Raw genomic sequence first — 14,244 nt, forward strand, 5'->3', positions numbered from 1 at the left:
TGGGGGTGGGAGGGGGAACAGTTTTTGCATGAAATATTTTTCATGGTAAGTGAAGTGTCAACTAAATCTTGTAATGGGAGAGTTCACTGAGTTCTTGGAAGTGTTTTGTTTCTAAGAATATTATTAATGTTTCTATCTCAGAATCAGGGAAAGATGCATACCTTGATAACTTGATAGCCTCAATGCAGACTTCCACAACTGTCAAGAGTATCAGAGACCTATACTACGGGAGTTTGGTCTGTTTGTGGACTACCTAACCACCACTACGGTGATAGTAAATGGAAAAATATCAGCTGAGTTGTTTAATACCAGTAACAGGCACTTGCATTTTTGTACTTGATCCTTGAGGCTTCCAAACCTTCTGGTAATGTAACAACAGGTCTATATACAGTTCAAGACTGAAGTGAAGCTCTATGACAAAATAATGCATCTTTATGAGAATCTAAACTAACTGACGTTCATATTTTAAGGAATGGTACCGTCTTTCCTGAGGAGTCTTACTAATTTCAGTAACATTGTTCCTCACATTGCATATAAGGTTGCAATTCAATAAAATCTTTTCTTTTCATCAAAGCTGGAGAGGTTCTTTTCACTTCTAATAGTGTTGGAAACTTAGCGTAGCAACCTATCTCAGAAAATCATTTGTTGGGAATCAGGTTGTTAGGGTCTGGATTATGAGAAGAGGCTTTCTGATTTTCTGCAAAATGTCAAGGTACAGCCTGTACTGGCTTTAATTTTGAGGCATGGATGTTAAACTGCGGTCAAGCTGAGGGTACGTTAAATGGTTTCTGATCCTGTTAGTACTCTTTGAGGATTGGCCTCACTTTGCTGAGAGTGCATCTCAGGACAGAGAATTGCCAATGGGCATATAATCACCATGATTCACCCTTTCCTCCCCAGTTTTCCCTATGCCCCCTCCTCTGAGGAGGTAACGTTTTTTGGTTGAATAGCTTTTGTATGTCTTGCATGTTACAGTTCAGACAGCCAACTCTGATTACTGCCTTTTGAGAGCTGCCCTTAGTGGGGTTGGAAGAAGGCTGAAGGCAGAACCCTCTGCACACTAAGGCAGTGAGCAAAACTGGCTCCCAGAAATGTAATAGCGGTTAGGCTGACAAGAAAATCTTACTTGCAGAAAAGAGACTAATAAAGAATGATCTGAATGTTTTCACAGAGCATCTATTTTTGGTGGAGTTGGCTGAGAATTTCACAGAACCACCAAGTCACGGAATAGTTGAGGCTGGAAGGCACCTCTAGTGATTTAATCTATCCAGATTAGGTTGTGCAGGGCAGTGTCCAGTCTGATTTTAAATCCTTGCAAGGTTGGAGGCTCTACAACCTCTCTGGACACTGTCTCCCAGTGTATGAGCGCCTTAACCGGTAAAAAGGCTTTTTCTGATATTTAAATGGAACAACTTACATTTCAGTTTGTGCCCATCGCCTTTCATCCTTTCAGCAGGCTGTACTGAGAAAAGTCTGGCTACATCTTCTTTACTCCCCCTCATCAGGTATTTATAGACACTGTTACAATCCTTGCTTAGCTTTCTCTTTGCAAAAGTAAACAGACCCAGCTCTTTCAGATAATGTTTGTGTGACAGATGCTTTGTTCACAACATCGTGTCTGTGGTCCTTGCTCCAGTACATCCATGCACTTTCTTGCACTGTGGAGCCCAGAACTAGACTCAGGACCCCGAACGCGATCTCATCACTGCTGAAGAGGGAATGGAGCATCATCTTCAACCAGCTAGTGATGCTCTCCTCAGCGCAGCCCCAGGTGCTGTTGGTTTTCCGTGCCAGAAGCACAAATGGCTGGCTGGTAGGCAATGTGGTGTCCATCAGGATAACCTGTGTATGTCCTTGTCTGACAAGCTGGTTGCCCAGTGGTGAGCCCCCAGCCCACCCTGGTGGCTGGGTTTATTTCTTCTGAGGTGCAGGGATTGGCATTTGCCTTTGCTGAACTTCACGGGTTTGTTGTCAGGCCATGTCTGCAGTGTGTTGAGGCCCCCTGAATGGCAGCACACCCATCTTGTGGTGCACCAGCAGCTCTTCCCATTTTGCATTGTGTGCAGACTTGCTGAGGGTGCTCTCTGCCCTGTCATGCAGGTCATTAACGAAAATGCTCAAGAGCATTGTCCCTGCTGTGAAGCTCTGGGTTCAGTATCTAGTGAGTGGCCTCCAGGTGGGCTTTGTGGTGCTGACAAGAAACCTGTGAGTTGGACAGCTGAGCCAGTTTTCAGTTCACCTCTCTGTCTACTTAATGCTACTGCATCAGTTTCAGTTTGCTTGTGAGTGTGTTATGGGGTGTTACATGGCTTTTTTTTTTTTTTTTTTTTAGTGCTTTTATATTGGTGTCATTGAGACGATGTAAATATCTTTTAAGATTTTTCTTCTTACCCTAATGTCTGTTTTTCTTTTCTTTTCACTTTCTGTGACCCTTGCAGTTAGAGAACTTATTAGTTTTTGGAAGATGGGAAGAAGTGACTTCCACGTTAATTAGCTGCATGTTGTATTGTTGGATATCTTGAACTTGCAAGGCTTCCCCCCACAGCCTACTACCCTTTTGGCAACTTTGACATTTTTACTGGATGTTTTTTTCTTTGGGAGTAATAACATCTGGTGTGATACAGATTTCAACAAACTTAAGGATATTTTAAAAATTAGCTTTGATGAAGGAGCCTCTGTGCGCATGTGATGCTGCTGAATCACAGCATCCAGAGCTCAGAAGGGTGTAGTTCTCTATTGCTTTGTTGTGATTCCTGTTGCTTGACTGTTCTTGTGTATCCCTTGTCACTCAGGATCTGGAGAACGAAAGGTGATAGTTAATTCTCAAAGCTTCTCGTAGAGACAGAGCAAAGCTTTCTGCCCTCACCCCCAACCCTGTTTTCTTTCCCAGACTGGTTTATTATTAAGTTCAATATATGAAAAGAGCAAATACAGATAAGGAGCTACCTCATGTCCAATCACTTGTCTGTAAACTCTAGCTCTGAAGAGATTCTTCTGAGCTTAGCAACTGCTTAGCATTTTTTTTATTAATTCCTATTCTCTTTAAAAATATATTCCCCATATAATTCCTATTCCCTTTAAAAATATATCCATGTCAAAAGACCTTGCCAGCAGTGCCTTGCAGACTTTTTTGTGGTCTACTCAGAAAACCAAAGTGTGTACTTACCTTTTCAGTTTGTCCAAGACGTAATGAAATGACAAGTGAATTGGAATAGAACAGAAGATCTTTTTAGAAAGAACAGTTTTGATTATGGCCTTTATAGTCCTATAGATATTTTGAAAACAGAAAGATCAGTTCTGCTAAGGAAAAAAGTGTTTTAAAATTCAAAGTAGGTGGAATTCTTTTCCCTCACTCTTACAGAGCAAGTTTTCAGTTATCTTTAAAAAATGCTGTACTTGCATTTACATTAGATTACCTTTATACGATGGAGATGAAGTGTTTGACCAAAATAATCCTCTTCAGATGTTAGCTTGGTTCATTTATTCTCTGGTGAAGAAACCATTCTGCAGCTATGGGAAGGAACAAACTGAATCATACAAGGCTAAAAGTTTTTTTTTCTTTTTTTTTTTTTTTTTTTTTGCACCTTCACAGTTAAAGGCAGTTATTTGATGTGCAAAGTATTACCATAGAAAAGCAGAACAGAAGTGATGGTAGCTTATAAAATTACAGAGGCTACAAACATCCCTCAAAATGTAGTCAAAGCTTTTTCTTCAGTTGGTAAGTAGCTCCCACTTTGTTCTGCTTTCAGCTTTCTTGTCTTGGGCTGTAGCACTAGGGATGGAAGAAACTTCTTCCAACAGTTTGGCTAGGGGAAGTTTGCTTGTTACGTAGTATTCTGATCTGCACTACCAGGAAAAATTAAAAACCTGACAACCGAGAAAACCCACTTCTTCATTGACTATTTTTTCTTAGATATCTTTAAATTTCTCCTTCCCTTTCCTTTGAGTTCAGAGTCCAGAGCAGAAGCTACCTGTTGCAAGGAAAAATTGCTCGGTTTAGCTTAAAATCAGGATTTAAGTTTTTTGTTGTTATATTAGTGACAAATAATTAGCTGTCAGTCATCTGTTAACAGCACTTAATTAATTGGCTATCACTAAACTGCAGAATCAGGGCCCAACCAGATGAACAACAGGTGAACACGCATGGACTTCTATGCAATTTTGTACACCTAATCTGAAAAGGATCTAACATGCCTCTCAGCAACATCTATCCCACAACACTTAAAGTTATAGTCATCCTTTCAGGTATGCATTACAGAGACCCCTCTTCACTCCATGCAGGTTCCCCTGTTTACTCACAGCTCATCTTTAGATGTTGAGGTATATCTAAAGAGTACCTTGATGAGAGACCTCAAGAGAAGCTGTGGATGATGGGTTGTTACGTACACTTCTCAGCTCTTTCTTACCTGAATGATGAAAGGAGTAACTCTGAAAGTGCCTATTCTTTTCCTGATGTAGCTCTCTGTTTTAGTAACAGATTTTATTTTTTTTCTGTAAACACTTAATCTTTTTCTTTTTAGGGGAAAAAAAAAAAAAAGAACTATGTTTGGTGACAACTTTCAGTTAGATCCCTTCCAGTGAAGATATTCTGTTTGTGCTAAGCAAACTGAAGGTGTTCCTGTTTTAGCAACTGCCTGTCTTGGCTATACCATCAACACTAAGGTCTTAGATTTTGACTGACTTAGGGAAAGATTGAATTTCAGACAGAGAACAGTTTTTCAGACGTAGAATAATTTTCGAAAATAAGCATTAAGGAAGTACAACAGGCTGTTCCTGCAGGAGAAGTCTCTCAAGTTCTCAGCTTCAGTATTGATCTGTGATCAGCCTGCCTTGGTACAAGCTAATCACTTATTTGCCACCTCTGTACTGATCAATATCTATGCTTGAATGCTGGGGAAGAGATGGGAGGGAAGCAGAACTGTATTATGCAGGTATGATGTCCACTGCTGGCAGAGATTTAAGTGTCTTCTCTCACTTTCTTTCCCCAAATGTCATGATTACAAGAACTACCACTATTAAACTGTCTGGGTTCAGTGTGGTGCTGGATTTTTAATTTCCAGGCAGACATAAAGATCTAATGTAGCATGTGAAAATGTTAGTACATTTATGGTTGAAATACAGGAATTGAAAAACACTGAAAGTTGCTGTTGGTGTTGATCAGATTGGATACTAAATTTAAACTGTGCTAGCTAAATGAGGCAGGAAAAGGGAAATATAAACTAAATATAAAACCCTTCCATCTGGAAATAGGAGAGAAATTTGGAGAACTACTTTTTGCACATGTTCTGGTGTGAGTATAAGGAGAATGAGATTTCTTGTCCATGTTTCTGAGTCTTTATTAAATCTTGGTAGACAAGATGATATGTAATGAGAAAAGCAGGAACTCTGTCTCACCAAGTATGGAATGTAAGTGATGGCCTTTTGAATAGGATAGTGAGTAAAAATAGCTTTGTTCAAGATAGCATATTTAATGAATGAGGCAGAATTCTTTTGAAAAATATTATAGGGTCTTTAAAGACTTCATGGAGCAATTGCAATGAAAATCCTAAGTGTACAGTATAATCAGGGTTCAGAGGAATAGATTTTTTTCATTAATCAGTCAGTATACTTCAAGAAAGGGGGTGAAAAAGATGACATTTCTGAGTGTGAAAGCTAATATTTTGATCCTGAATAGCAATAGGAAAAAACGTATTTGAAAACATACGCTTTGAGCTTATACTTATTTTTTTCATTCTGCACCTTAACTGTGTCAGGACCCTGAGTGCATCTCCTGTCTAGGAGTGAAGTACAAAGTCATCTCCTACAGTGAGGGCAACTGTTGTGAGAAAAGCTGGAAGCAAGGGCCTGTCCCTTCTTTCCTTTCGGAGCTGCTTTTAATAATGCTTTACTGTTGACTCTCATCAGTGCTATGTCACAGCTGTGTAAGCGGATATGTCTGTGTTCCATCTCAGTCCTGACCTGAACATGAACCTCTTGTTTGAGCTTCCTGGCCTGCTCTTGTACCTGTCGTGTCGCTATGGATTTGCTGGCTGATCAATGGACTGCATCTGACCCTGTTCACTATTTCCAGATCCAGTCCTGACCCAGACTTACTGCTTGCCGCCCTGACTCTTTCCTGGTGAATTCACTGTGCTCACCTGGCTTGTTTTCCCAGCTTATTTTCCTTTGCTGAGCAGCTGGCCCTTCCATGTCTCCGACAATGTGAACATAAAAGGCTAATTTATTAAACTTGCAACTTATATGGGACTCGCTTACATGACACACTTTTTTTCCTGGACCATTACTAAGATTGTGAGTAGTAAGCATGGGAAAAAAATACTTAGATAAATTTTGCAGTCTTCGTTCTTGGAGGTGTCCAGATCCTGGATAAAGTCCAGAGCAACCAGGTCTTTTCTTTTATATCTGAACTTCTTCTCAGCAGGAGGTAGTACTAGATGACTTTTGAGTTCCCTTCCAGCCTGAATTATCTTATGTTCTCATGATCATTTACTTATTTCATCAAGTTATTTATGTGAACTTGGGTAAAGCTGCCTTGTTTAAAAGTTAGGATCATTGCCCTATTTATTGTATTGTGCAAGTTCATGAAGAGAAGCAAAGTTAATAATGCTCCAGTTCTGACAAGCATACAAAATGTATGGCCCCTGCTTACTTATATTGGATATTATTGCAAGCTTGATGATTTTGTCAACAAGCTTGAATGACTGATTGTTTACTTTTAAGCCCTGACTTGTTCACATCTTTTAACTTGTCACGTACTTCCTGGAAACATCCTGTATCTTCATCATTGCTCCTTGTTCTTCAGCATGCAGTGACAATAGAAATAAATCTCGGTTGCCTCTAACTGTAGCAGCTTCCAAAAAATATATGTTGCTGTAAATATTTCTTAAGATATTTTAGTTGCCTTGGATAAGAGCTCATAAATGAAGAAAAATTAAATATATTTCATTATTGGTCTTGTGTTTTTTGTTTTATTTCCATCCTTAGAACAGTGTATCTTCAGTAGAAGGGAAAGGAAATGCAGTCTTTAAAACCTTTGAGACTTGTATATACTTATATATTGAGACTGGTTATAATCCAGTTACTTTTTATCACAGAAGGAGAACAGCATAGACTTGTATCTTTTCAGAATCTTTTTTATCTATTTGGTCTTGCCTTTTGGTAGAAAGATGGACTGGGAGACATTTTAAAGTGGCTTATATCTTGTCTTGCGTGGTTTTCCAAGCATTATAGGCTGTCTTACACTGGAGAGGCCCTCAGGAGGTCTGTGGTTGAATCCCATTCTCAGAGCACAGTCAGCTGTGAGGTCAGACTAGGTTGGCCAGGGCTTTGTCTGATCAGGTCCTGAAACATCCAAGAATGGAGGTTGCAGATCCTTTCTGGGCAACCTGCTCCAATTACTTATTTTTTCCACCTCAAATTATTTGGTTCAAGTAATTGAATTCCTCTCATTCCATGTTTATTAATATTTACTAGAAAGCCATGGGAAGGGCTCAGTGGAAGTACAGTAACAGTGTGCTGTGTCAAATCGGTACTGCAGCCAGAAGCATGTCACTTCTGTGTTTCACCTCTGTGCAACACTTCTGAATTTCACCTCTTCTCAGTTCACTGAGAGTCGTGGAGGTGCTGTAGCTTATAGCTCGTATGTGATGAGCGATGCGGTATCTGAAAATTTTCCAGAAAAACCATCAAGACTTTGAGGAGAGTTTGTGATTGTTTTCATTCATGTCCATGGAGGCCTCCTTCTCTGTTAGCGTCTCTACCCAGTGTTTTTACCTTTGTGCTTCCTTGATTCAGGTCGTGATGGATTACTATGGAATACCTTTATGTGAAATTGAATTGCATCCTGTCACTTCCTGCCATTACAGCAACAAGCTATGGCGCTGTTAGAAATATGTTGGTGGTACTTTAAACTAAGAGCAGATACTCTGAATTGTCAGCTATTTATACATTGTGTGGAACATATGAACTTGTCTTGGTGAAAGATACCTGCCGTGGAGAACAAATGCTTCATCGGGGCTCTGCCAGCAGTACCTGAGGAGCCATCCACGAGGCTCAGGGGGCTCCTGGTGAGAACGGAGTGGTTGAACACTTAACATGCAGTGTGGTAGGAGTTGTATGCGTGAGCTTCCTAACTCCTGAAGTTTAGTAAGGTGAAGTGCAAAGCCCAGCAGCAGTATGTGCTGGGGTCAGGCAGCTGGAAGGCAGCTTTGCAGAAAAGGACCTGGGGGTCTTGGTGGTCACCAAGTTGAACATAAGCCAGCCTTTATACAAAGAAAGCTAATGGTGTCCGGGGCTGCATTAGGCAAAAGTGTTGCCAGCAGATCAAGGAAGGTGATCCTTTCCATCTCCTCAGCACTTGTGAGACCACAGGTGGACTGCTGTGTCTAGTTCTGGGCTCCCCAGTACAAGAGAGGCCTGGGCACGCTGGAGAGAGTCCAACACAGGGCCGCTCAGATACCTGAGGGACTGGAGCATCTCTCACATGAGGAAGGGCTGAGAGCTGGGACTGTTCAGCCTTGGCTTAGAGGGGATCTCATCAGTCTATATAAATACTCGAAGGGACAGCGCAAAGAAGATATAGCCAGCCTCTTTTCAGTGGTGTCCGGTGCCAGGACAAGAGGCAGTGGGCTCACACTGGAGCACAGGAGGCTCCCTCTGAGCACCAGGCAGCATGCTGTGCTGTGTGGGTGCTGAGCACTGGCACGGGTTGCCCAGGGAGGTGGTGGAGCCTCCTTGGGAGATCTTCAAGAGCTGCCTGGACGTGGCGACCTGCTTGGTGACCCTGCTTTAGCAGATGACCTCCCAGAAGTCCGTTCCGACTTCATTGTTGTTTGATCCATATACTGTGGCCTATTTCTCACAGTGTTCATGCAGATGGAGCAAATAGTGTGAAGACACCTTCCAGCTCTTCGTGAGATGAGCATGATTGTCTGCTTTCCCTCTACACACATCATACAGGGGAGAGAAAATAAGTAGTGAGGGGGAAAAGACCTGTTGCTATCTGCCCTGACTGGGGGGAAAAAAGAACAGGTTCTCTCCCTGCCTGGCTCTATCATGCTTTGCTTGCTGAGCTGCAGCACCCTGCACAACTTTCAAAGTGCTGCACCTGACCTTTTTGCTCTTACCATGTGTTCAGTATTTACTCCACTAGGACTGTGTCTGAGGCCGTCAGTGTTGACAGCCCTTATATTTGGGTTGTTCTGGGATCCTGCAGAGAGGAAAAGAGAATTTGATGGCTGCTGGAATGCCAGTGATGTGGAAACTGACCTGCTGAGTCTGAGGAAACCTAACCGTGGCCTGCTACACTAAGAAATATTCTGCCGTAATTCACAGGGCATGTTTGCTGCTTAATGTATTTGAGTAAAGCTAAATAACAGGGCATCTTCAGAGGAAGACATTTCCTTCAGTGTTATGTTATTCCTTGTTATTTAGTGGTCTTAGTCACTGCAAAAGAAAGCTAGATAAAGCATTCAAGTCTTAACTCTTGATACTTTGCTTTCTAGTTTTTATTGAAATGCCTTTTATTGATGATTCAAGCTCTCTAGGCTTTTTGTCCATTTCAGTGCAATCTGTTGTGGTGCAGAGACTTGGGAAGCAGGAACCTCTCTGAATTTGCAAGTCTTAATCCAGTTACATGCAGTAGCTTGTGTCGTGGGCAGGGAGGGGGCTGGTACATGTTCCACTACAGCTCTAAATTGGAGCCCCATTGTCTCTAATGGCAAGAAATATTTATTTCTCGGTATAATTTCAACCACAGCCTTAAAGTCTTGGTTTTGAACCTTGTGTGGTGAAAAATGTATTTTTTCATCACTAGACTGAAATCAGCAGGTGTAGTTGCCTGTTTTAATGATGTAATTTATTAAACCGGCATATGTATTTGCTGACAAAATAAGACAAGCAAAAGATGCTGTTCATGTCCTAAGCAGACTGTAAATCCTAAACAGAAGCTCCTGTTTGGTTAGCCGCTGTATTGAAATTCCAGTGTAAAGAATATGTCTGTACTGTAAAGTGGCTCAAAGAGTAAGCCTTTAACTGGTACAATAATTAATTATATTCTGATGTATTATAAATGTTTCTTTGGACGCATTTAAATCTTTTGGTTTTTATTCCTGTTTTCAGGGAAACTCGAATGGCATTGCTACTGTGGATGTTTCAGCAGGGTTTGTGGGACTAGAAAGCTATGTGGAGATACCAGCAATCTTCCTTACAGCATTTGCAACGTATGCAGGACCTTTGCTTTGGGCCATTCATCTGCTGTGCTACTTGAGTTCTGAAGTTAGCAGGTAATCAAGTTTAAAACTAAAGTAATGCTCCCTTACGTATTGCAGATAAAAATGCCATCTGTATAATGTACAAACAGTTTTATTTACATCATTATTTTCCTTAAAAGTTAGTTTTCCATTAAGAAAATACATGTGTTTCTGGTATGAGTTTGTATCACCTCACTCTTCCAGTTTCATTTTACCTGCAGAAATTTTGTATTGGGAAGATATGTCTGCATTTTACTAATTTTGTTTCTTAATGAGATCTCATTTTGCTGTGCTAAATTATCTAAAATCTTATTATATTTTGTTTTAACAGGGTGTCCTACCTAAAAACAATCTTCTTGGAATCTATTAAGTAGGAGGCCTGAGAAGGCCTTTTCAGAATAATGACATAGAATTCAAACTTAACCAATGTGCTGTTCTTTGACAAGCTGTCCTTGCTTGGCGAAGTGGCATTCAACCTCAGATAAATCAAATAAGCTAATTTTATTGTATGTTCATGGTTATTGCTGTTACTTTTAGCTAAAATGTTTGTGCATTTGTATATCTTGTGTAGCAGAGGAATTAAGGAATGTAAAATAAATTAATGAATGTGGAATTTCAAGAAGAGGTACTTGGAAAATGTTTATGTAACTTAGAGTTCATGTAAAATATAATCAGACTCTTTGCTACTGCATTTAAGTCATTGTGCAGGGCACTCAAACTGAGAGATGCAATACACTAGTAGGAAGGAGCTGTAAATTCAGTATCCTATTGAACCACAAACGCAGAAACTTGACATATATTTTCACTGAAATAACATATGACAGCGACAAAATTCTTACCATCCCAGAGCCTCCCAGAGCTTTTCTTAGTCAACTACATGTCTTTTCTTTATTATCTTTGGAATTTAAATTTACTCTTTTTTTTTTTTTTTTTTAATGGGAAACAACATTGCAGCAGGACTGGTGTGTGGGATTGGGATTTTAGACGTTATTTAGTTTATTACAACTCTTTGCCTTATGCATAGTCATCCTCTGTAAACACATCTGACTTCCTTTATCTACAGAGTGTCATCCAGTCTCATCCTGTCTGTGCTTTGTGTTACCTGGCTTCTCTCTTCTCCTTTTGCTTGCTTGTCTTGGGCTATATGTACACAGTGAACTTGTGTTGGCACGTGTGTGTTTGTCAAAGGCATAAGGAGAGGGTATCCCCAACTCACCTAGCTGCATAGAGTAGTGGAGGTTTTTGTGCTGGGAAGGAGCAGTTCTAACAGGCTGAACTCCTGCACAGTCATTGTGTCCATTGCTGTGTATTAACAAGCACCTTTAACAGACAGAGATAGCACCTTATTCGCTGACCTGCCTATCTACCATGCTGGTTTTTAAGGATACCTGACTCTGTGCTTTGTTTTAGTGAAATTATGTAGCCTAGTGCTGAGTGATTGTACTGCACCAGTAATGTACTACTTAGTAGATTGAGATTTACTGTAGAACGTTTCCTCTTACTTTAAGGCTGGTTACCCTGAAATCATACTTGGTCTTATGTAGGTTGATACTGTCTAAATACTGGTCTTTATGTTTAATACATCTTTTTTTTGTTCATTCTGATATTTTTTTGCTTTGGGAGGAGAAGATGTATAATACAGTAATTACTGATGTCTGTATTTGTATAACCACGGTAACACCTTTCCTGAGTTTTCCCTACTACTTGATGTCTTGACACAAACTCAACTTTAACTCTGCTTCTAAAACTCCTCTGTTTAGCTTTATTTACTGCTGTGCTTCATCTTCCCAATATCTAAGCTCTTCAAGCTCTTGACTTCCATTCTTTCTACTTTCTTTAAAAAGAGTTACCGTGTACGTATAAAACTCCCTGCCTCATGTCTTCTAGTAAATATGTGACCCATGACCCTGGCTATTACTTACATTCTATTAATCTACCATTTTTCACAATTCCTTTATATCTCTGTTTACATCTACCATGCTGTGTTTACATTAGCGCTAGACAGTTCCACTGGTCATATCCATGTTCCTGTTTGTTTTTTTTTGTTGTTTTTTTTTTTTTTTTTGGTACTACTTTCTGATCTTAATTACATTGTAGGTGCTTTGGAACTGGAAATTTTCAGTTGTACTTAGAGGATTCTGAGCACAGAGATGTAAACAGCCTCAGTGCCATTGTGTGGAGAGGGAAAGGAAAAAAACAGAAGTTGTGTAATGTATTTAAAAAGACGAAGTTTTAATGTTGTTTAAACCCTAAACAGCAGCCTGTGATCAGCACTAACATACAATGATCAGAAAATGATACCATATAGCATGTTTTTTTTTAAGATCATCTAACAAAATAATGAAAAACTCTCTGAAACAAAACCTTTGAAGATCTACAGATGTTTAGTATTGTTTCAAATAATGTATGTCTATGATAGTGTTGGTTGTTCTGATGTTTTCTTGATTGAATTTTTGCAGATTAAAAGCTCAACTAGTAGTGTTGCCAGGTACAGTGCTGTTTTAAACTGCTCTCAGGTGGGCAGCTGTGACCTGTAATGCCCACATCACTTATGTAAGTAGATCCCATCAAACAACTTGTGCCTGTATAAGTTTTAAGGTTCATTTGTGTCAACTGGTAAGGCTGTTTCCTCTACTAAGCCATGAATAACCCTGGACTGGAATCTTTCTAGCCCCTGGAGATAATTTAAATTGGTATGTTACAGTGCTCAGAACAGTGGTCTATGCACATTTTATTTTACTTCTGTGTTTTGTTGCTGGCCAAGTGGTTGCCACATTTCTTTGTTATTATTCCTTGGTCAAACTGTGGAAGACACAGGTCAGCTATTCCATGTGATTTCTTAAATGTATGGAAGACAAAGTTTTTCTTTTTTTAAAGTGCTGGATGCTTTAGATTGTTCTTTATAAAAGCTTCTCAGTTTTTTGTATGCAAATATGCCTTGGTCAGTGCAATTCAAACCCTCTCCTTTCTTGTGTGGTTCTGAATGAAAGATGAAGATCCTTTACCTGCTTCCACTAGGCAGGAAGGTCTAAAAGAACCCAGCTGCCATGGTTTTGTTGAGTATGCTGAGTAGGTCCCATTAGATTGCCACAGAATGCCATCAGGATTGCTGACCCATCCTAATACACTCACAGCTGAACAGATGTGTTCAGAAGAGCACAGCAATGCCATTCTTAATGCAGTTTCTAGCATCCTGCAGCCTGTTTCAGAACTGCTTGCATCTGAGGAAGGTGACTTGAGCAGAGAAGTCTGACCTCCGTGTTAGATGTCATCATTTATTGCAGCCACTTAGCAGAGCCCCATGTAATTTATAGCTGCATCAGCTGACTTGGCTTACCAGAACTTCATGCTGCAGTTCTTAGAAGCAGAACTCCACTGGGGCCCTCAGTTCCAAGGGGCAAATATGTAAGCATAACCTTTGCTCTCTCTGTACTTTGCATTCATGAAATCATGGAATACTTGAGCCTGGAAGGTATCTCTGGAGATCATTGGTGTCAAGTCTGCTGTCCAAAGGAGGGTCAACCAGAGCAGGCTCCTCAGGGACATGTCCAGTCAGGTGTTAATTATCTCCAAGGATGGACACTCAATAGTCTCCCACCCATCTTGTGGTGTCCCAGCTGCTCTTCCCATTTTGCATTGTGTGCAGACTTGCTGAGGGTGCTCTCTGCCCTGTCACGCGGGTCATTAACAAAAATGCTCAAGAGCATTGTCCCTGCTGTGAAGCTCTGGGCTCAATATCTAGTGAGTGGCCTCCAGGTGGGCTTTGTGGTGCTGATGAGAAGCCCGTGAGCTGGGCAGCTAAGCCAGTTTTCAGTTCACCTCTCTGTCCCCTTATCTCAACCCTACTGCATCAGTTTGCCTGTGAGGGTGTTACAGGAGACAGCGTTAAAAGCCTCCTTGTGAAGGAAAAGTGCATTAGATACCTGTAGTCTATGTATTTTCAGACCACTATGCTAAAAAAGAATAGAAAATAAGGACTGCTTGAAATAATGTA

The 14,244-nt window shown here is 40.5% G+C and overlaps 1 protein-coding gene across 6 annotated transcripts in view; it reads left to right on the forward strand.

The window, feature by feature from the left end:
- Window positions 1–14,244, forward strand: part of PIGG (phosphatidylinositol glycan anchor biosynthesis class G (EMM blood group)) — a 75,062-nt gene that overhangs the window by 39,869 nt on the left and 20,949 nt on the right. For 5 of the 6 annotated variants that reach the window (XR_014687346.1, XM_084504765.1, XM_084504767.1 and 2 more), the window contains one exon: window positions 10,120–10,283. Coding sequence is in view for 5 of the 6 variants with exons in the window: in XM_084504765.1 (XP_084360891.1) it covers window positions 10,120–10,283 (164 nt within the window). In the remaining variant the exon portion in view is untranslated. Of the gene's footprint in view, window positions 1–10,119; window positions 10,284–10,581; window positions 10,795–14,244 lie in introns of those variants that run through there. The other variant, XM_084504766.1, reaches the window with a different exon arrangement.

This window comes from Aythya ferina, assembly GCF_964211825.1.
Source record: "Aythya ferina genome assembly, chromosome: Z".
Taxonomy (NCBI): Eukaryota; Metazoa; Chordata; class Aves; order Anseriformes; family Anatidae; genus Aythya; species Aythya ferina.